The sequence below is a fragment of the Pan paniscus genome, chromosome 15 (genome assembly GCF_029289425.2).
Source record: "Pan paniscus chromosome 15, NHGRI_mPanPan1-v2.0_pri, whole genome shotgun sequence".
NCBI classification, from domain to species: domain Eukaryota; kingdom Metazoa; phylum Chordata; class Mammalia; order Primates; family Hominidae; genus Pan; species Pan paniscus.
This window is the reverse complement of record NC_073264.2, coordinates 34,133,367-34,155,689: the sequence shown is the minus strand read 5'-3', so window position 1 is coordinate 34,155,689 and position 22,323 is coordinate 34,133,367. Positions and strand designations below refer to the sequence as shown.

The following is a 22,323-nucleotide window of genomic DNA, read 5'->3' as shown; positions in this document are numbered from 1 at the left end:
TTGAACTAATTATTTAGTCTGTAATTGACTAACCCTCTAAATCAATCAAAGCCAGGCAGTAATAGTGAACTAAATTTAAATCCTTAAACAAACTGTGGATGTGAAACAATCTTTAAGTGCACTTTATTTTTTAAGGTAATATGAAACAAGTTGAGAATGCAATAAAATCTAGGAAGTAAAAAGAAAAAAAACACAACTATTGCAGGTGTTTGTGTCTTACATTGAATTTGCAAATGGAAATCTATCCTAAGAAAATGTGTCGGAATTTAGAATATCATAGACCAGGGATCAGAAAACTTTCTGTAATGATCCAGATAGTAAATGTTTTAGGTTTTGCAGGCCATATGGCTTTTGTTGCAAGTACGTAACTTGTATAGTGTCAAAGCATCCATAGACTATGGAAACAAATGTGCGTGGATGTGTTCTAATAAAACTTTATACATGGACACCAAAATTTAAATTTCATATGATTTTCACATGTCATGAAGTATTCTTTTGTTTAACTACTAAAAAATGTAAAAATTGTTTGAAGCTCGTCAATTGTTCAAACGGGTCAAACCAGAACAGGCAATGAGCTGAATTTGGCCCACATGCCACAGTTTGCTGACCCTTGCCTTAGATGGATGAAGCATGGGCTGAAAGAGTAAGCTGTGAACTTTAAAACATATCAGGAATGTCAGTTATTCAATCAATCTTCATTAAAGAGTGGCTGTGAATGCAAAGTCACCTATGTATTTACTTGACAAAAAAAAGTTTACCCTGAGTTTAACAATGAGAAAACAACTAGACCCATCAAGATTGTGGATCATTCTGCAAAACTGGCCTGGACTTTTCAGAACTGTCGATGTTATAAAAGCCCAAAGAAAAATAGAGTAAAAGCACAGGGAAACTATGCAAGATTTAAAAAAAAAAAAAAAGACTTGGAAACTAAAAGCAGTGTGTGATCTTTGTTTGAATACTGTATTAAAACAAAAACAACTATAAGAGGACATAATTTGGGTATTTAGAGAAACTTGAATATAAACTATCAGGTATTATTGTATTAATATTACATTTTTTTTTTGAGACAAAATTTCACTCTTCTTGCCCAGGCTGGAGTGCAGTGGTGCAATCTCGGCTCACTGCAACCTCTGCCTCCCGGCTTCAAGCGATTCTCCTGCCTCAGCCTCCCAAGTAGCTGGGATTACAGCTACCACGCCTGGCTAATTTTTGTATTTTTAGTAGAGACGGGGTTTCACCATGTTGGCCAGGCTGATCTCGAACTCCTGACCTTAGGTGATCCACACGCCTCGGCCTCCCAAAGTGCTGGGATTACAGGCGTGAGCCACCACGCCCAGCCAATGTTACACTTCTTGAGTATGAAGATGGTATTGTAGACTTGTAGAAGAATACCCATGTTCTCAGTTAATACATGCTGAAGTATTTGCAGATGAAGTATCATACTCTACAATTTAATTTCAAATGATTTAATCATACAAAAAAGTGTGTGTGTATACAGAGATGAAGTAAATATGGTGAAATATTAACAATAAATGAACCTGAGGGATGAGTACCAAGTATCTTTGTTCTACTCTCAACTTTTACATAGGTCTGAATTTTTTCAAAATGAAAATTGAAAAAAGAATATGTAGAAAAAATATAGCGGTAAATTTAGTTGGCTCAATTTATATTTAAAATATAAGAATTATATGACATTTGAAAAGTGAGTTTTTCTTTAAAATTCTAAAAAATTTCAACTTCTTTTGGAAGCTAAAGCAAATTGACTTGTAAGAAAGACCTGGATCATTTCATTGATATTTTCATCTAGTTTGTTTCTAGGAATTATAGAATGGGTGAAACCTAGTCCGGATGAACCAAACACAACAAAGTCAACAAACTCAGGTTTCCAGAAGCCCTAAATTTAGGTTGTTCTGTGTTGTATAAGATGCATATTTATTCAGTGACCAGAAATCTAACAAATATTTTTCTTTCTGTAATTAAAACCACTTTACTTTTTCTGGTAGTCAGATCCAGATGATTTTGTATACCGTTTTGCTCACTAGATTTTCTTAAATGTAGAGAAACTTCATCAGAAACTAAATAAGGTCATCATTTAATTGAGACAAAAGTCATAATCACTCTATTCAAGGACACAAAAGGCACTTTCAGAAGAAAAGCTGTAAACCTTTGGAGACAGATACCATGTGTTAGTTGCCTTTATATACCTAATGCCAAATATAGTGCCTCACATAGGTAGCCATTTAATAAATGTTTGCTGAATGGCTGAATAAATGAATAAATAAGCACAGGGAGTGCCCTACTTGGAAAGAGGTTAGGTTTGTATTTGATGTAAGGAGAAGATTCAAGATGACTTAGGCACTGGACTGGGCCACTGAAGGAAGTCATGGATTCTTATTTATTTATTGAAATTTACAATAATAGAATAAACATATCTTGAATATATTTCTAGAGAAAACTTCGCACTTAAATGTTCAGATTCTTTTCTACATGTATGATGATGAAGACAGTTCCTTAATTTGAAGAATTCTGTCTGTTAACATTCAGTCAGGTTGGAATGGATCTGAAAACCATGACATATGAAGGGCAGTTGAGGAAACAGTGGTTGGGAGATGATGAGTAACTGGCCTTGATTATCTTCAGGGTTGCCATGAGAAAGAGGGAGTAAAGATAATCTGGGCTGCTCCATAAGACAGAACAGGGTAGCGGGGTACTAGGCAGATTTTAGCAACCTAAGAAAGAACTTTCTAACAAAGAGATATGCCCAACAGTGGAACAGTTTGCCTTAACAGACAATGAACCACTATCACTGGAAGTGTGTAGGCAGAGTTGGTGTGATCATTTTCTAAGGGTAATTGGGGAGGTAGTGCCTACATGGGGTGGGAGATTGAGGCTATTTTTCTTCTTCCAACCTGAAAAGGCATTGTTCAACAAACCTGAAAGTCATTCTACAAATTTAGTGTTAATACTAAGCAGATAATTAACAAATACTTTCAATACTGCACAGTCTTCCATGAGCATGTAACAACTAGGTAGAACATCATTGTCAGTTTGTTCTTTGAATGTTTTACCAGTCGATGTAGACTTGACATTAGTTACTACCCAAAGAAAATTTAGGTTGTGTCAGTATGTAAAATAATACCATATCCCAACAGAGGTCTAGAATGCCCTTAGAAATTTCGAAGACTCTAGGATTTGTTCTTTCACTACATCCTGGGCCACTATACTTGTGTACTCTGTTATTGCAAACTTAGCTTATTTTCTCCAGCTGCCCCCTAACTAGACAATTATCTCTAATCTCTTTCCCCCATAATCCTCTTGAACACTGCAACTAGATGTCTGGCTAAAACCGCTTTTGAACAAATTACTACCTATTAAGAAGCCTAGAATAATTTATCCATTTAGAAATATGTATGGAAAAGATCAGAAGGGGCATAAAAATACAAATAGTTATTAAAGTGGTAGAATTACAGATAAGCATCGTCTAAATGATCTTGGCGTGGCACTAATGATAAATAAAATCAGGTGCAAAACAGCCTGTACAAAGTGTCCTTATTACCTAGCATTTTACATACAAAAGCTCCAAGTTAACTTTTTAAAAGACCTTTCATTAAGTCCTCCCAATTTACTTTTTCTTCTATTACCCCTGCAATGAAGTTTCATGAATATTCCACTAACTTTCCACTCTCTGCAAGCCCTTCTTCTTCCTCCTTGTACCCACTGCTGCTTCTCTCATTGCGCTTCTATCACTACATTTGCTCTGTTCCTCAGCTCTGCAACAAATACTTCATGTCATTTGTGTGTTCACTTGTTCCTAATGCAGGACAGCCTTCTGAGGGCAGGGCTTTGTCTGTTTGTTCAACATTGCATCTTCTGGATCTAGAATAGTGCCTTGCAGATAAAAAGTGTTTCTGAACTATCTGTTGAATGATTGTCATTCCTGTGACTGCATGAACCCACAACATTCTTTACCTTTTAGAAATTTGATATATATTATCTATTGTGACTTTATATTGCATTGTACCTTTTTCTAGTTGTGTCCATGTTTTAGTGTCAAAATAAAAGGATAGATGTCACCATGTCACCTAGTTTAATCCTTTAATTCAGTAAATTTTTATTGAATACCTACTGTGTCGGGCACTTAAGTAGGTGTTACGATATAAATTTAAAACTGCATTTAACAGGAGTCAGTAAAGGCCAGATGAAATATTTCTTTGTCAATTTCTTTTACACATATAAATATACCTGAAATCTATAAATAATAGTCAAATTTTCTATACTTTTCTACTAGCTTTCTATCAAACTCATTCAAAATAAATATTTAAAATAAATTAAGACATACAAGGTATCCTGAAATCCAACATTAAATCATTAATGATAAGTAGAAATAAAAAATCTAGTATAAATGTTTATTGGTTTAGGGGAACTGACATTTAATCATTTGCTGTTCCAAGATCTTTATAGTGACCAGAAAGATTTTGAAAACTGAAGGCTTTATGTCTAGTCTCTAGTTTAGGTAATGTTAAGCCTCTTAAGCAATATGAATATGTTTGGAAGCTGCTACATGCTATACTTTTTCAGAACCAGATGCAACAATTTGGTAAAGAACATAGTAGAAGAGATCACTAATTTTCCTTTTCCCCCAATAATCTGTGTTTATTATGCCAATTTTAATTACCATGCAATCTAATGGATTTAAGGCTTATATTTTCCACATCACTAGACATCACAAACATGAAAGCATTTTATACTGTCATTATACATCAATGTTTGTACTTGGTTATACATATATACAGAAATTATTCACACATCTTAACCTTGCTATTTCCTCCTTTCAAACCAACATAATTTTACCGTGAAAGCAGCTTTTTAATAAATGGTATAAGAAATACAGCAAGGCACACTTTTTTAAAAAACTTTTTTCTCATTACCACCTCAAGAAGCATAAAAAATGAAAATGTTGTACATAATTCAATAGTAGAATGTCACCAGTTTATAATATACAACACCATATGGTTGTTTCTTGAAATGCTGCATAGATTATTTTTTAAATGAAATAAAGAAAATGGCGCTTTTAATAGTTGCTTAATTTTGAAAGAAGGACCAGTGTTTCTTCTCTATGCTGCAATCAGTTCAAATGTTGGCTTTTTAGGTAAAACTCTTTCAATAAACACAGTCATTATACCGTTAAAAAAAATCCAGATTGATACATGAAATTGGTCAAGTACTGGCGGGGGGTCATTCTAGACAGGAGAATTTAATGGATCACCAGTTGGTGAACTGCAGAACTTGAAAGAGTGGAAGGGAAGGGAGGAGGCAAAGAGAAAAGTCTAGCTGGAGAGAGAGGGTTGGTAGAGGTAGCTTGGGACAGGAATCCATGGGAGAACAAGCAGCTTTGCTGAACTTCAAAGACGATCACCTAAAGAGAACCAGCGCACACATTCAGATCACAAGGCTCGTGTGGAGAAAACACATTTGGAAGGAAGATTCATCTTGGGAGAAGTCAATGTAATAAACGGCAGTGACAAACGTGATGGAACCAGAGGCCAGCCCAGGGCGGGAGGATGAGGCCACCCCTGAGTTGCAGCCAGGCGTATCTACAAGAAACAAAAAAGTGACAAGAAAAGGTTTCAGAAATGTATTTTTCATTAGCAACACCAAGCCCTTTGAGGAACCATTGAAGGCTGCAATTGTGGGACTACTTGCTAATGTTCTGAAATAAAAAGATACATAAAATATAAATAATTTTAATAGCCCAAGCTTCACATTACTGACAAAAAAAGTCTCAGCGTAGATGTGAAAAATACATTGATTTTTTTTTTTTTTTAAAGACGTGGTTTCAAAGAAAACAAGAAAAATCATCAAGTTTGACCTTTTCTCTGGATGTCATCCACTCTTTTGCCTGTGCACTCAGTTTGGAACATCAAAATAGCTTCAAACCAATATGAAAATGTGAGGCCGCTGATGCCAAGTGATGTGGCAAAGTATTTACAATGTACAATGATTCCACAGACTGGGAACTGATAGGCTCTCAGGCTTAACCCTTCCTGCAGTGATTTTATGCATGATATCGAACAATTCCACTATTGTATAGTGGTGAAATATTCATAACATTGTGATTATCCTAAGTGTTTCAGCCTATAAAAAGATACAACTGGGGCTTCTAGCTCAAATAGTAATGCATTTCATTTAAGGTACATACAGCATTGTGGAAACGAGACGGATTCAATTATATTTGTACATCTCATGGCTATGATATAAATTTGTTCCAAACTCGATCCATTCTGCCTATTTCTAAATGGCTAAAAGCAACTGGTCAAATGTGAGGAACACCTAAATACCAAGTTTAGGCAATGCAGGATGCAACTATTGTAAGTCCCCTCCACCAGCTCTCAAAGAAAGCAGGCTTTTGCTTGTCTGGGCTTAAACTGAGTTCTGATGTCTCATATCAGGTTGTTTTACTGTCCTTCAAGAACGAATATTCTCTTTGTCTTGCTCTCTGTTTTTCTACAATCTTTCAACTTAAGAGCCAGAAAAACCTTAACAAAAAGTGGTTTGGCTGGAGTTGGAGAAAGAAGAAAAATTAGATAAAGAACTGGGGGAGACAGACAGAAACAGATGGGATGAAATTTGGTATAGTAAAATAATGCAGTAACACAAGAAAGCCCAGTGCATTGTTCAAATGCTGAGGACATGACTCATTTGAAATCTGGCCACAGAATAGGGATTCCTTAGGTGAGGCAAATCTGGTCTTACTAAATGCTGGCATTTAAATTCTCTCTAGGTAATCAATTCTTTCAACTTGGCCCACTTGGAAATGGGAAGGCCAATTGGCTGAGGCACAGATCTGGGGTGTGAGTGTGTGTGTGTGTGTGAGGTGAGATAGATGATAGGTGATGCCCAGTAACATCCTTGTCATTTAGCATAGCAGGGCTAGTTATTCAGAAGTGCCAGATAATTTAAAGACACTTCACATCCAGCAAAACATTGGTTTATTAAAGTGATTTTAAAGGTAAGTTTGATAAGATTATACCTGTATTGTCTAGTGAAAAATTCATACACAATCACCAAAGGTAGTTTCTTAAACCTAGTTGACCAGCTTTGGAAAATATTAAGCACCTAATGTCAATCCAATTAACAGAATGGGAATTGTGCTGTGTGCATGAGAAATGTTTGCTCTTACAGCTTTCTCAGTTTGTAAAATCTGAGCAGCAGCATTTAAAACTCTTTATGTGTGTACTTGAGCATGCATAAATACAAGTAATTGCCTAAAATCTAAAATCTACTGGCCACCAACTATCACATTTACAGACCAATAAAGTAGAAAAGGCAATAAAGCTAAAAAGTTCTAAAGGAAATATATGCACTGTAAGTAAATACAGCTCCTCAACCCACCCCCCAAAACACCACACTCATACACACACACATAGTAAAACAAAACCCCAAATCACTAGAGCAGACCAAAAGGAAAAGAAAAAGCACACACTGGCCGCATATGATGAGTTAAATTTTTATACCACGGGATTTATCCAGCCTGAAGTTTAGGGTTAAACCATTCATCAAAGATCAGAGGCTTATGATGAGGATTATGAAGAAATAACTGTCAGAATACAGCAAAAAGATTAGCGCAAAGTACATCTCTTAGGCAGGTCCTAGGAGGCACTCCAGACATACATTATGTGCTTCCTCCAAATTAGGCAGAAAGATCTGGATCTATCCAGTTACCTTTCCTTTGATGTGATTTGCTGTAACTGACCTCTCTATTTTTATAGAAACATGACACAAAAATGAAAATAGTGAAAAGCACAGCAGTATGCCTGGAAATCAGTGCAAATGCATACTGTTAGATCATGTTAAAACTTCTCAAGCAGTTTCAGTGGGTTTTTAATTAGAACACAGTAAATAAAAAACATTTGAAAATCTGAAAAACATTTTTGTTACTGTTGCAGACTCTATCTGCTATTTTAAGTTATATCTCTTCTGGGTGGCATTATAATCATTTCATCATCTGAAAACTTAGTTCTGGAAAAAAAAAAAAACCGAGCAAATGGAATTTGGTGAATTTTACTGTCCTGATAAAAAGAGCATGACAACTGATGGTTTTCAAATGACTTTAAAAAGCACAGCTTTTTCTTTTTCTTTTTCTGAACTTGTAGTAAGAACAATGACAACAATTAAGCTCTTGTAGACATGAAACCTCATATTTATCAAACAATTTTTACTATGTATTCTTGACATTAAATACTGAAGGCATGTCAACATTTTGAGATTAAATAATTTGTCCTGGTTGATAGTATTTTAACAATATGTGACTATTTATACCCAGTTATCCAATGCTAACGTCTGGTAAAAATTTCAGGCATCCAGATGTTTTGTCCACATGATACTGAAAAAAGTCCTGAATAGGACCAGTAAATATGGCTATTTAAATGGCTCTAGGCCTATAACAAGTCACTTGGGGGCGATGTGAGTTCTGCAGAAGTAAAATCTGGCTGTTTCTCCCTTTGCCCGAGATAAGGCCAGGCATCACCGGGGCTTAACAAAAAATACTGCTGACTGGCAGACGGGCTGGCTGCTAGTTTGACACTGTCCCTGCTTGTAAAATGTGAGGGTTACACAGATCCACCATCACATTCACTTCCTCCAAGTCTAAAGATGGAGCTGCTCATCATTTACATTTCATTTCAATTCTACGTCTATGTAAGAGAGAGAAGAAATTCCCAGAGGATCAAAAAAGGGAGAGTGCATCGCAAAGGCTTCTCCAGTGCCAGAGCTTCTGGAGCTCCAGATCTCAGCATGACTGGTGACTTGAGGGTCACAGTCACATGATGTCATGCTCAGAGTGGTGTTGCTTTCAAGCCTTTATCCCCTTTCAGAAAACAAAATCAGCCAGGCTCTACCAGCCCTTCTGCGGAGGTTGGCAGAGCCAGCAGTACAATCGGTTCTAATAGAACTTGTTTTGAAGCAGCTTATGGAATTGCAGTTACTCTCCCTTAATGGTCAGTTTTACTGCATACTGATGGAGAATGTGATTATAGGGTGGACATGTTTCACAGAAAACACCTTTCTCTCTCTCCTACTTTTGTTCTCACTTGCAGCCAATTGTAAATAGAGTCTGAAACACAGAAAATTAGTTGAGCTATATTAGTAAGTGGGATGCCTTTCTTCAATTTTGCATACTGAGTTTATTTTTAGGGTATATATGGTATAGATGCCCCCCTTAGTCCCCATTTCTAGCAGCTCTACACAGAATCACACATTTTAATAAGCTTAGGGCACAGGTGTTGCAGGAAAAAAAATAATGATGTTTGCCATTCATCTTTCAAATTAAATAATGTGTTTTTAAATAGTAACTTTTTTCATAATACATTATGGGAACAACATTTATCTGTCACATTTTAAAAGATGTATTTGTAATAAATGTAAATTACTTTTAGAAAATCAGTAATTAGGCTCATCAAAAAATAAACAATCTGCCACAAAAAAGATAATCTTTAGCATAGTTAAGTATAATAACTGTTATTTGAATAAGTTAACAAATTAGGGTAGATTGCTTCTGTAATTCATTTCCTATAGCACGAGTTTAGGTGACGGCATTAAGCTTCTGGAGTGGGGGGTGGAGGTGGCATTAGGCATCTCATACTTGGGTGAAATATGACTCTCACATTTGAAAGCTCAAATTTTCTTTAAACTTGATTGAGAAAGCATATTCATCACTGGGGCTTAGAAATGGGAAATAACAGAATCTTTGTGTCACTTTTAGAGACATATCATCATCTTGGAATTATCGATCAATAGCTGTCTTATTAAATATGAAGAGTGGAATGACTTTCTTAAAAAATTTGATGGAAATCAGCCTGTCACCTTCAGGCAAAATTCAAAAATTCTGTTTTTATCAAAACGCCATTAACTTGTCATGTATTCTCTCTGCATTTGCTTTCTGAGCCTGTTCTCAGTCTGTATGTGGATAAATAAGAGCCTCTTCTTTAACACCAACTTTCCCCTCCTGTTTGAATCCTTAGACATGGCCGTGATTAGGAGTTGTGACAGCACAGTCTTCCACTGGGGAAGCAAATGTGACGATAGTTACATTAGACAGAAGCATAAAAGGAAGGGCCAAATCAGGAGATGCGGCCTTTAGCCTAATCATTGTTCATCTGCAGGCACTGAAGAGAACGGACAGCTCTCTGTGCAGGAAACTGAAGTGGAGAGCATTGTTACTATGCATGCATTTTGATCATGGAGTATAATTGCGATTTGGATAACCTTTTTATTCTCCCTCAATGGAAGAATTTGAGGCCTTAAATTGTTCAACTACTTCCTCAAATTTTGTATTCTTGCCAGAATGATGTAATAAAGATAATGTCACTAAGAATGTCAATTTTCCCCGTTTTTTTTTTCTTTTGCTTCACAGTTACTTTCATTGTTGAGAGCATTTCTTCTACCTAAATGTCTTATTCAGATAACTGTCTGCCGTAACTGGTCATTCTGACTAGCCTTTTCTCCTACCATGGTTTTGCTGACCTGAACTCAATATTTTAAATACATATACGGCATGAGGACTATACGTACCTTTCAGTGAGATGATTTTCATGCTTGGGGAGGGGGTACATTCTACCTATGCATATTTCTATGTCGTTCTTCATGAAGGTTTAGAAGATTTTCTTCACAGGTTAAAGTTTTGGGGCTGGGATGCAATGCGGCCTTGTCTGTTGGTTGATTTGCCTTCAAGGAGAGGTCTTGAACTTTAGATTTGGCCGAAGCAGCATTATGTTCTTCTGGCATTCCAGATTCACCTGGTTTTCCGGAACTTTCCTTTTCACTGTCAAGCTTTGAAAGAGTAAACTCTAAGTTGTCTGCACAGCCATTGGAAGTTTGGGGCAAACCATTCACTTCCTTTCCAACCTCAGCTCTTTCCTGAGAGGAAGGACTTGAAAGAGCCACTGTATCTGCATCATCAGCTGAAAGAGAACTATCACTGAACTCAGAAGAACATGCTGTTGCTTGTAGTGGCATTGCAGCTTCGCTGGGAACTGCAGATTCATTTGGAGGAGCACTAGAGAAACAAGGCTCCTCTCCATCAGAGTCACCCTCAACACAGGCCTCAAAAAAGCATTCAATATCTTCCTTGTCATCTAAGCCTGAGTCAGTGGTGTCTAGCGGCAATGGAGTGCTGCTTTTCTCTTCTATGTAATTGGTGACCTCCCCACAATCACTGTCATGAGATGAGAGAGATAAGTACGAATAAAAGTCCCCTTTTCTCAGCTGGATGGGCCGGTGAGAATGCTCCAACACTTTCTCCTTGATTTGAGTTAATGAAGTAGGAGCAGCCACCTCGTTTTCAGGTTGAGATTTACTTTTTAGGGCTGTCGAAGCCATGTCAATGATTTCCTTAACAAAGTTGTGTACTGAACAATCTTCGGCATCTTTTTGATGGAAAACATCTGGCTCACAGTTGCAACAGGAAATGTGGCTGATAGAAGCATTTTCCTCTGTTCCGTTTTGTTCAAGTGCTAGGCAACAACCAGCAGATTTTCCAGCCATACTCGGTGCATCATCAGATGATTTCAGTGCATCAGAGTCTTGTCTGTTGTTAAACCTGGTTTCTAAAGCCAGTTCTGAGAAAGACTTCTCAGTGGGAGTAGAGGCAGTGCTTTGATTTTCAAAATGGTGGTGATTTGGACATTTCTTTGGAAGATGTCTAACATCTTGGGAAACAAATTCCTTGCCAGCAGTATTTGAATCATCTAAACTATCCATAAGTGCTTTACACTTACAATGCTCACTCTCTGAAATCTCTTTCCCATTTGAACCAAGATTTTCTGATACCTTTGAAGTCCCATTCGGTTTGCCCTTTTGCCTTTCTGGAATACCTTCAATATTGCCATTCTCCATGTCAGCCACATATGGATCTTTATTAACTTTGAAAATAGTTTTCTTATTTTCACCCTTTGTCCCTAACTCATGGGTATGAGATGAATTCTTACCATTTCCATTATTTTCAGAGACACGTTTTACAGAGCCATTTAGAAGGGTCTCAATATTCAGAGTATCAGAGGGATTGGTCATCTCACTGCTACTTACATCTTTACTGCCCTTCATCTCACCACTGACATTGCACCTTTTCTTATCTCTTGTCAAAGACAATTTTGGCCTAATCCAGGTCTGTAATTCATTCTTTATGTAGTCTAGCCCTGACATCAAGTTGCAGTCTTCATAAATTTCATCATCTGTTGCAATACTGGAGTCGTCATCCTCATCTTTGATGCACAGCTCTTCTTCAGTCAAGGTAAGGGTAGAGCTGGAGAGCAGGTCGCTGTCATCTTCATCATCAGTGCAAGCAGAGGTGCAAGAGACATTAACAATCATGCTGACATTGACATCGCTTTCATCAGCCACTGAACGAGTCAGACGCTTCCTGAACGATGCATTCGATTCCGGGATCTTGTTCTTGTGTAACACAATATCCTCTGAGCAAAGAGAGAGCTCGTCACTGCTGCTAAGTTCTGTTAGAGATGCCGCTGAGTCTTCATTGATAGAAGATGCTATGTCCAATGACATCTGGCCAGTAAAAGACATCTTTTGGGAACTGCTTTGAAGAGTGATATCAGAAACACTTCGCTTTATCTTTTGCTCTGAGGGGCTCTGGATATTCTCCAAACGATTCAGGAGATCTAATGTTCTTTTACTTAGTTCGCCAACTGAGCCACTGCTCACGCTTATATCCCCAGAGCTGTGACAGCTAAAAAGATCTTCATTGCTTTTATAGGAAGTCAACCAACTTTCTAAAGAAGTGCTTCGCTGGAGGCTGTCACTGCCATTTTTAAAGATGCCCAATCCAAATAAATCACCCCCTGGAGAAAGGGACTCAATAGATGAACTATGAGATAAAAGGGAGAGCTGTTTGGCATTCTGCATGCCAGTGAATGTCTTTTCTATATTGCCACTTTTATATGAAATGCGATCCATTTCATGAGATGCACTTGCCAAAATCCTTTCATGGGGAGGTACATCTGGTTGTAACTCTGTAGTCTGATGTTTAGATTTGCATGATTTTTTATCAAAATAAAAACCACGAAGCAGGGGATCCTCCACATGTACTTTTTCGCTTTGTGACTGTTTCATTATCATTGGTAATTTGAGTTTTGAGCCTTGGAGGTATGAGTAATCATAAAATGTAAACACATCATGTTTTCCTTGTAATTCTTCTCCCAAACAATCAGGGGTATGTTTGGTAATACTGTTTAAATCTCCAACTTTTCCATTTACACAACCCACTGGTGAAATGGACGACTGAGAGCTATTTGGAAGCTTAATGCTTTCCCCCTCATCTTTAAATTTTTGCTTTAACACGTTAACTGCATCTCCCATTTGTGGGTCCAGATGTTCAGTTTCAAGGTTACTTGGGGACCCATCCACTGCATTGAGCAAGCACATTTCAGAGTTGGTAGTGGTTTCTGTGTCTCCTTCACTGACAATTCCACTCTCACTGCCTGAATTCTGGCTCATGTCTCCTCCATGACATGCGCAGGGCTTTACCAAATTGGAACCACCTAGAAGATCTGGCAAAGATTTGGTAGATGAAAATGAAGAGTCTTTACTGAGACTCTTAGTTAAAACATTAGGCTGTGTCATGCCAGTGACCTTTGGATTGTTTTTCAGAAATGGCATGTGGTTGTCCTCATAGAGTTCAACATTGTGGAGGCTGTACACCTGGTAAATGTGTGGACTAGAGGGGGCAGTAATATTTGAGGCATACTGAGATCCCCCATGGTTATCAGCCTCCTCGTCGTAACCAGGGTCCTCATTACTTGTCTCTCCAAGCTTCAAGGAAGGGATAACAGGTTGGAGTTCTTGATCAAGGTCATTTGATTCCTCATTCAAACTAATTAACTTGTTACTTATGTCCATTTCATCCCATTCCAGGGCATCCTCACTCATCCCATTTAGGTCCATCAAGCCAGGATCAATCATATTCAAAGTCTCCTGTGTGAGAGAAAGAAAAAGAAAAGGAGAAGAATTAGGGAACACAAGCATGAAAATTTTATCCATTGAAAATCTCTCAGAAGACTCAGGAAAGAAAACTGCCCCAAGCATGGACTTGAAAGACAGCCTAATTATCAACTCTATTCCTCTCTGAAATAACACCCAGAAATTACTGAAAGAGGCTTTTCTATCAATAGTAATTTGTTACTGAAGGCAATAACATAGACGAAAATGTAAGATTATTATTGTCAAATTGTAATTTATGGAATTAGCCATTTCCTATTGATTCATCTACATTTTGAATCTTGGATAGAGTGAAAACTATCAGGTGAATGAAGGTAAAAATAGTACAGCCTATGACATCTCCTAAGGTACATTCACACTGATACTATTTTAGTTCTGGAGTCCATAGTAGAATACTATCTGCAGCCACACATGGCAAACTCCTTCTTGCCTCTATTCCTGGGTTCTCCATTTTAAGCAGCTTTTGCCTGGGGACTTAAAATAGAGTTGTAGCCACCATGTAGAGCACTTCATGGGCCAGAGGCACATGACTGTGTACCCCCCCTTCCTCTGTGTTCCTATTCAGGGATCTGTCTTTTCAGACTGTGGCCCTGCTCCCAATCAGACATAAGACTAGCAACACTTGACTGTTCTCCTTACCTGTATCTTCCTAGACCCTGAATGCTCCAGGGCAATTTCTTAGTCAAAGTTCTCTCAGCCCCTTTCTTTTCCAGTCTCTATCTGTGACAGAGACTTCACTTTGGTCCTTGTTAACTTGGCTCACTACTGTTAGTCCTTCCCCCATTTCTTATAGACAGGAACCTCTCACTCCAGCCCACACCAGCCCCAGAATAATTATTTGAAGACTTTCCTGACCACCCCAGGATGAAGGAGCCCAGATTCCCTTATGCTGCTCTCTGTCGGCCCACTTGGGACCCTTGATGTTTCCTTGGGCTTCTTGGCTCTGCCTCTGTTTAGATAGAGCTTGACATATTTTGGGACACAGTAGCTGGCTAGGCTCCTGGACTCTGTTCAAATTCCTTCACTGTCCTTACTTGCTCTCCAGCTGTCTGAATTCATGCTAGAGCCAAGAAAGATTTCATATATATATATATATATATATATATATATATATATATATATATCTAGTGCAGAACTTGATGGGCTCACCTACAGACAGAAACACAAACAGAACTTCTAAGTTCAGCTTATGCTTACGCAGGGTAGCCAAGCAGATGAGTATGGCACTAGAACTTGCAGACTGGTTGAAGGGCTGACTTTGCTGCTTACCATATGCATGACCTTGGGCAAGTTGCTTAATAACCTTTCTGAGCAACAGTCTCATTGCCTGTAAAATGGGGATAGCACTGTCAATTTTTCAAGATCATTCTGAGTATTAAATAAGCTAGTGCTTGCCAAGTGCTGAGAAGGCAGGCAGTATTAGGTGGCCATATATATATATATATATGTATTTCTTTTTTTGACACAGTCTTGCTCTGTCACTCAGGCTGGAGTGCAGTAGTGTAATCACAGCTCACTGCAGTCTCAACCTCCCAGGCTCAAACAATCCTTCCACCTTAGCCTCCCAAGTATCTGGGACTACAGGTGCGTGCCACCGTACCTGGCTAATTTTTATTTTTTGTAGAGACAGGGTGTCACTATGTTGCCCAGGCTGGTCTTGAACTCCTGGATTCAAGTGATCCTCCCACTTTGGCCTCCCAAAGTGCTGGGATTACAGGTGTGAACCACCACATCCAGCCAGTAGCTATAATTCTTAATACATGCAGAATCGCTCTAGTGTGGTCTTGAGTCAATTCATAAAGGGTTTCCTCTGCCTGCTTCATTCTCTTCTTCACATCATACCTTCCAATTTGCTATTAAAACCACAAGGGATTCACGACTTGGCAGAAAGACAGAGGTATCACACAGCATAACAGGCTAGCATATTTGTTATTAATGTCAGAATTATTTTAACTGTCTGGTTGAAAAACAGCCCATGATGCTTTTATTCCTCAGTAGTGGGGAAAAAGCTTCACCTGCAGCATGTTAGCAAAACTTTCCTAAGAAGCCCTCAATCCTTCCTGAAACTAATAGTTAAAGGGTACCACACAAACACATTAAGTATAAAATACCCATTAGCACTTTATTATACTGGGTATGTAAGAGATTATCTGTATAGCCTACTTAAGTTTAAGAGTCCAGTTGCAAGCTAAACATTAATTAAGGGAAATTTTTAAGTTTTCTAAGAGAAATCTTTCCCACTGCCCATGTTACAGCAGTTAATCTAGTACCCAGCAATCATCACAGTGGCTTAGGTATGGAGTACATTCACTGTGATGAATTTTTATTAGAATTTCTGTTTATTCTTTGCTTGCTGATAAAGGAAGTACTAATGACCAGTTAGTACGGCTAACGAATGTTAAAATCTTCAGCTGTAGGAACAATCAATCAGTCTAATCAAATAGTATATTAATTTCAAATACTATCTTGGCTGACACTGTACTCTGAGAGTGCTAATAAATAATCGAATTAGTCTTTCAAAGGAGCTCTTTTTGTAACTCTCTGGTTGACTTTAACATTTAGCAGCACAGATTTTCCACAAGGATCCCAAACCTAGGGGCTCACATGGAGAAGCGGGAATTGTGCCATCTAGATGGGCTGGGAGCTAAGCCCAAGTGGCGCCTGCAACTCAGACTCATCTTCCATGACACAGTCATTTTCTGACCAAATGCTGCCTTTACGGCTTTACAAATTCAACCCTAAGAAACTATAAAATTTATAGCAGCACCTAAAGGAAAAAATTCCTTTGCTCAATAAAATATAGTTGGCCCTCTATATCCATGGGTTCCAAATTCATGAATTCAACCAACTGCAGATCAAATATATTTGTAAAAAAAAAATTTCACGGTTACAAAAAAAAAAAAAAACAAATTTTCCCTGTGTCAAGTGATGTGTAGGCATTGTATGAACTACTGTAACTAATCTAGAGATGATTTAAAGTAAAGAGAGAGGATGACTGTAGGTTATATGCAAATAATAAACCATTTTATATCAGAGACTTGGGCATCTGAGGATTTTGGTATCTGTGTGTGTGTGGTGGGGAAGGAACACTGACAAACAGCTGTAGTTGGAATGGAAAATTTCCAAAGGAAAAGATTAAACTTTTGGATGTAATATTGTTCTTTTATTAACTCTCTGCTCTTATAAACCTCTTATATTTATTGTGATTTCTGAAAATTTCTTGTATGGCAATTCCAGGAAATATCTGACAGGATTCATTAGAAAATCATTCACTTCAGACTTTAAATTTTTTCATATTAAAGAAGTGCTACTCACTCTGCCCTCGCTCACTCCCTTCCTGTTGTGGATTAAATTCTGTCAATATTTTCAATAAAATCTCCATTTCCTCAGGATTTAACTTCAACCATAAAATATACCCCTGGGGCAAGAAAGTGGGAAAAGTTTCCAAGAAAGACGTTAGAGTATTTATATAACTAAAAAAGTTCTCTTTGGGAAAAAAAAGATTTGCATATACAAAGATGTAACTGATGGGAAAATTATTTGGTTGAATGCTCTCTTTGATGATAGCCCAACATAACCAATAATGCTCAAGTTAATCGAACGTTTGTTTTTGTTGTTGTTGTTTTCCCAGAGGAACTATTTGGTACTTTTTTTAAAAGGCACAATGTTCCTGTCTTTGATATAGTGATAAATCTAAATGAATTTAGACAAAATCTAAGAGTATTTGAATGAGACCAAATGGATAGGGAGTAATAAATGAGATTCCAAAAGACAGCCTGCAATTCCAGAAATAATTCTGAATTAATTCATGCAAGGGTCTTCTATTCATAGACTTGCTGCATGGGTACAGAATTTTGGCCCAAACCAAGGCATTATATAAATAATTACACACACACACACACACACACACACACACACACACACACACACACACAGCTATACAGATCTGCTCAAGAAACAAATGGAATTAAATAATGCTAGTTTATTTTATTATTTTTACACTTGGAAGCATTTTATTTATATTAGCACAACATATACAGAGAAAGCAATAAAAGTGGCGGAGAAATGATTATGATGATGACAAAAAAAGAAGAACCAAGATTCCAGCTGTGGCAGGTAATACACATCTCAATTAATACCCTCTGCACGTGTATGGCTTTAATTGAGTTAGGTCTCCCATGATTGCATTTCCAGGATTTTCTTACAATTTTAGCTTAAATGGTGGGTGTGTATAAGAGATGAGAAATACTTTATTAGCTAAAGAGTAAAGATAAAGGAACTCGACAGTCTACAAAACAATAACCTAATAGAGAACTGATGTAGCTGCCTCTAGATACCTTTAATTTCCTTTCAAAAATTGCATCTTTTGAAAGATTTTTTTCTAAAAAATCTCAAAAAGACTAGGATGAACTGAATGTTACAGTCAAACTTCTGGTACTCAGAATGTGCAGAACCTTTAAGAAGGTTTTGTAATATGTGCTCCCCCTGTTTATTCTAGATCCAGGAGTTTATTGAGCAGTACCACATGCAAAAACCAGGCAGGAGAGATTTATCTGGAGAAAAGTAGAACACAACAATAACATATAAATAAATAAAAGTGACAAAAACATAAGCAGCAATAACTGTAATTGAATAAAGGTGTACATATTTACCCCAGGGTGAAAAGCAGAACACACAGGTTTGAGGGGGTAATGGAGAGGTGGGAGAAAATAACATATACCTCAGTATAGATGAATCAATTTAAACTAGGGCAAATGCCAACATTCTATACTCTGCTTTTCTTGGCACCCTGTAACCCTGAACCTAAACCAAAGTGTCTGAGCATTAGTTACATAATTATTTTCCTAAATTAGACTTAGGTAGAAATTTTATAAAAACAAAAACAAAAGCAGGACAGGTACAGTGGCTCGTGCTTGTAATTCCAGCACTTTGAGAGGCTGAGGCAGGAGGATCGCTTGAGCCCAGGAGTTTGAGACCAGCCTGGGAAACATAGTGAGACACTGTCTCAATGTAAAAATTTTTAAAAATTAGCCAGGCATGGTGGCATGTGCCTGTTGTCCTAGCTACTCTGGAGGCTGAGGTGGAAGGATTGCTTGAGGCCACGAGTTCAACACTGCAGTGAGCCATGATCATGCCACTGCACACCAGCTTGACAATACAGCAATACCCTGTCTCTAAACAAACAAACAAACCATATAAGAGCAATGACAAACAGCTGCTTCCATCTCTGAAAATGGAAAGATAACTTTTAAGAGAACTCTGAGTTTGTAGTACTCTGCCTCTTATAGCAGAGAATGGATTCAGAGTCAGCAAGAAAAAACATAGAATAAAATAGAAATTAGGATAAAAAGAATAATGTTCAATGTTTATCAGCCATTTTGCAACTGGAGGAGGTACTCATACAGGTTTGGGTTTGAATCCTGGAGCAGCCCTCCCATATGTTAGCTGTGTGAACCTGGACAAGTTATTTAACTTCTATATGCCTCAGTTCCATCATTTGTTTATCTGGGACAATTACAGTACATTGTATCTGCCTTATAGACTGTTGGGAGCTTTAAATTACTAAAATGTATGTAAAGTCCTAGGGGAGAGCCTGGTACACAGTAGGGGTGGAATGACTGGCAGCCATCAGCATATATATTCCCTCTGGTGAAGTGAGGAGACGATAGTATGGCTGAATCCTAAATAACCGTAACAGTGTTTAAAACTGGAGGTTGGTTGACTAATCTCTTTGGTACGACCAAAGAGTCAAAGAAAGAAACATTGATTAGGCCCCTTACTCACCTCTACTGCACTGTAAATGAGGTGACACATTTGTCTTTTCATATCCTAGCTGGACTTATCCCACAAAGACAACCAAATGAGAAAAGACACTTGCCCAGTCCTCAGCAAGGCCCATAGCTCAAGAACTTTCTATTTCCTGAAAATAACCTTTTTTTAAAAAAGGCAAGTCCATTGTCTGAAATTCTATCACAACTGACACATTAGAGCAATCAAATCCTGCTCAGTATCTATCAGATTGACAATAATGTTAAAGTAACTTGTCTCAGTTCAGAAAACGCTTTGAAAGTCTATCTCACACTAATGATCAAAAACTGTTCTAGTGAATGCTCTTTTTCAATAACAAAGCTGATCAGAAACTCAAAACAGACAAGTAAAATCCAAAGTCATCTCACAAATCTCACTAAAATCAGTACTGACACGGACACATTTCCTAGTCTTGACTACACAGATAATTCTGAAATAGTTGAAAATGAAAAATCCATTAGATGTTGTTTTAAAGTAAGTTTTATAACAGTAAAAATTGCCTTTGTTCTCAAAAGGGATCAGGGACAAAAGGGAGTCCAGTAATGGGAAGCAGGGGTTTTCTTCCCATAAATAAACTTCATGAGGACAGGGACTCTGACTGTCCTGTCTCCACTAGAGCCCCAGTACTTAAAATAGTGCCTGGCATGAAGCAGGTTCTTAAAAAATGATTACTGATTGCCCAAGCATGGTGGCACATGCCTGTAGTCCCAGCTACTCGTAAGGCTGAGGCAGGAGGACTGCTTGAGCCCAGGAGTTCAAGGCTGTAGTGAGCTATGATTGTACCACTGCATTCCAGCCTGGATGACACAGTGAGACCCTGTCCCCAAAAAATAAAAAAGAAAGAAAGGAAAAATTTACTGAGTGATCTGAAGGAAAAAAGTAAAAAGACTTGCCTGTTGTCTCAAGAACTGTTGAAGGGATCTGGAGAAAGGTTCTGAGGGTAAACTGTGCTGTGGCAAAATCACCTGGAAAATCCCTGACTTTCAACTGGTGCAAACTCTCAGTTGTAAAAGCTAATAGCCTCAAAAACATGTTTCATGAAAGAAGCCAGACATAATAAAGTCATATATTGTATGATTCCATTTATATAAAGTATCCAGAATAGGTAAATCTGCAGAGATGAATGAGACTGGTACTTTCCAGGGCCTGCGGGCAGGGAGGAAGGAATGGGATGCAACTGCTTTACAGGCTTGGGGTTTCCTTTTGGAGTGATGATAATGTTTGGAAGAAGTGGTGGTTGCACAACATGGTGAATGCCACAGAACTGCTCACTTTAAAATGATTTTAAAACTACTAAATGCCACAGAACTGCTCACTTTAAAGTGATTAACTTGATGTGAATTAAGGGAAAGCCACTGAATAAACGAAGAGAAAATCATCTGTAACCTTAGAGAGGGCAGGTGCTAGAGGCCAGTGCATGAGGAAACAAGTACAGGATGTGCTAGAAGGTAGCCTGAAAAAGTCCAGCTTCTCTGGGAAAATTTGAGTTGAAATTAGGAGTGTGGCCCTGTCAGGTACTGTTCAACACCTTGTTTGTCCCAGCACCAGTCTTGGAAGGAGAACACAAGTGGAGAAACCACAGAGGTCATAGAACGTACAGGAAACTCTTCAATTGTTCTAATACCTCTACCCTCAAAGCACAGTAGCCCATCTCAACTCTACATAACAACCGCCCCCTGCAAAAAAAAAAAAAAAAAAAAAAAAAATCCTATCACTTTTGAATTTGATTTTGTGCATGAGAATAAGTTGCAAAGACCTTGAATGTTCTATAAACAGGATGATTGTGAAGTTGTAGGAAGGAATTCCGAGAAGAAAGAGCAATACAAAAAAATATAAGGATTTCTTTTCTTCCCTTTCTTACTGTAACTTCAGTTTCACTGGAGGGGCTGCCCACATAAGTGCTATTTTGATTAAGAAGCTGTGGTATAATAGGAAATATATTTGGTCTTTGTCCCAGTTCTCTGGCACAGAGCCCCTAAAGCCCTCGGAATTTCCTAAGTGATAGAATACCTTTTGTTATTCATAATGGCCCCTTTTGATCACAACAGAGTTTATGCTAATGAGAAAATTTAGGGCAGGGTCCTGAGATAGCCTCAGGTTGGGGGTGGTCATCAGGAAGACCAAGTGATTAGAGGGCTGGAACTTTCAGCTCCACCTAAGGATCTCTGGGAAAGGGGTTGGGGGGTAGGGCTAGAGATGAAAACTGTAACTACTCTTGAACAAAGAGATTTGATGAACTTCTAGGTTGCAGAACACCTGGAGATGCTAGGTGGGTAAGGTACCTGGAGAAATGTGGAAGCTTTGCCCACCCCCTTACCCTGTGCATTTCTTTTACGTCTGGTTTTTCGTGAGTTGTATCTTTAAATAAACTGGTAAATGTAAGTAAAGTGTTTCCTTGAGCTCTTCTAGCAATTCTAGCAAGTTATGGCTAGAATAACCTAAGGAAGGGTTGTGGGAATTTACAGCCCGTGGGTCAGAAGGATGGGAAATTGTGTGATTGGCATCTGA

General features: G+C 38.0%; 1 protein-coding gene across 5 annotated transcripts in view; it reads right to left on the bottom strand.

Annotated features, from left to right (window-relative positions):
- Positions 1–106: 106 nt before the first annotated feature.
- AKAP6 (A-kinase anchoring protein 6) overlaps positions 107–22,323 on the bottom strand; it is a 624,611-nt gene continuing 602,394 nt past the window's right edge. For all 5 annotated transcript variants that reach the window (XM_055097463.1, XM_014347547.3, XM_034937404.3 and 2 more), the window contains 2 exons: positions 10,570–13,983; positions 107–5,594 (listed from right to left, as the gene is read on the bottom strand). In XM_055097463.1, the coding sequence (XP_054953438.1) occupies positions 10,612–13,983 (3,372 nt within the window). In that variant the 3' untranslated portion in view covers positions 107–5,594; positions 10,570–10,611. The remainder of the gene's footprint in view (positions 5,595–10,569; positions 13,984–22,323) is intronic.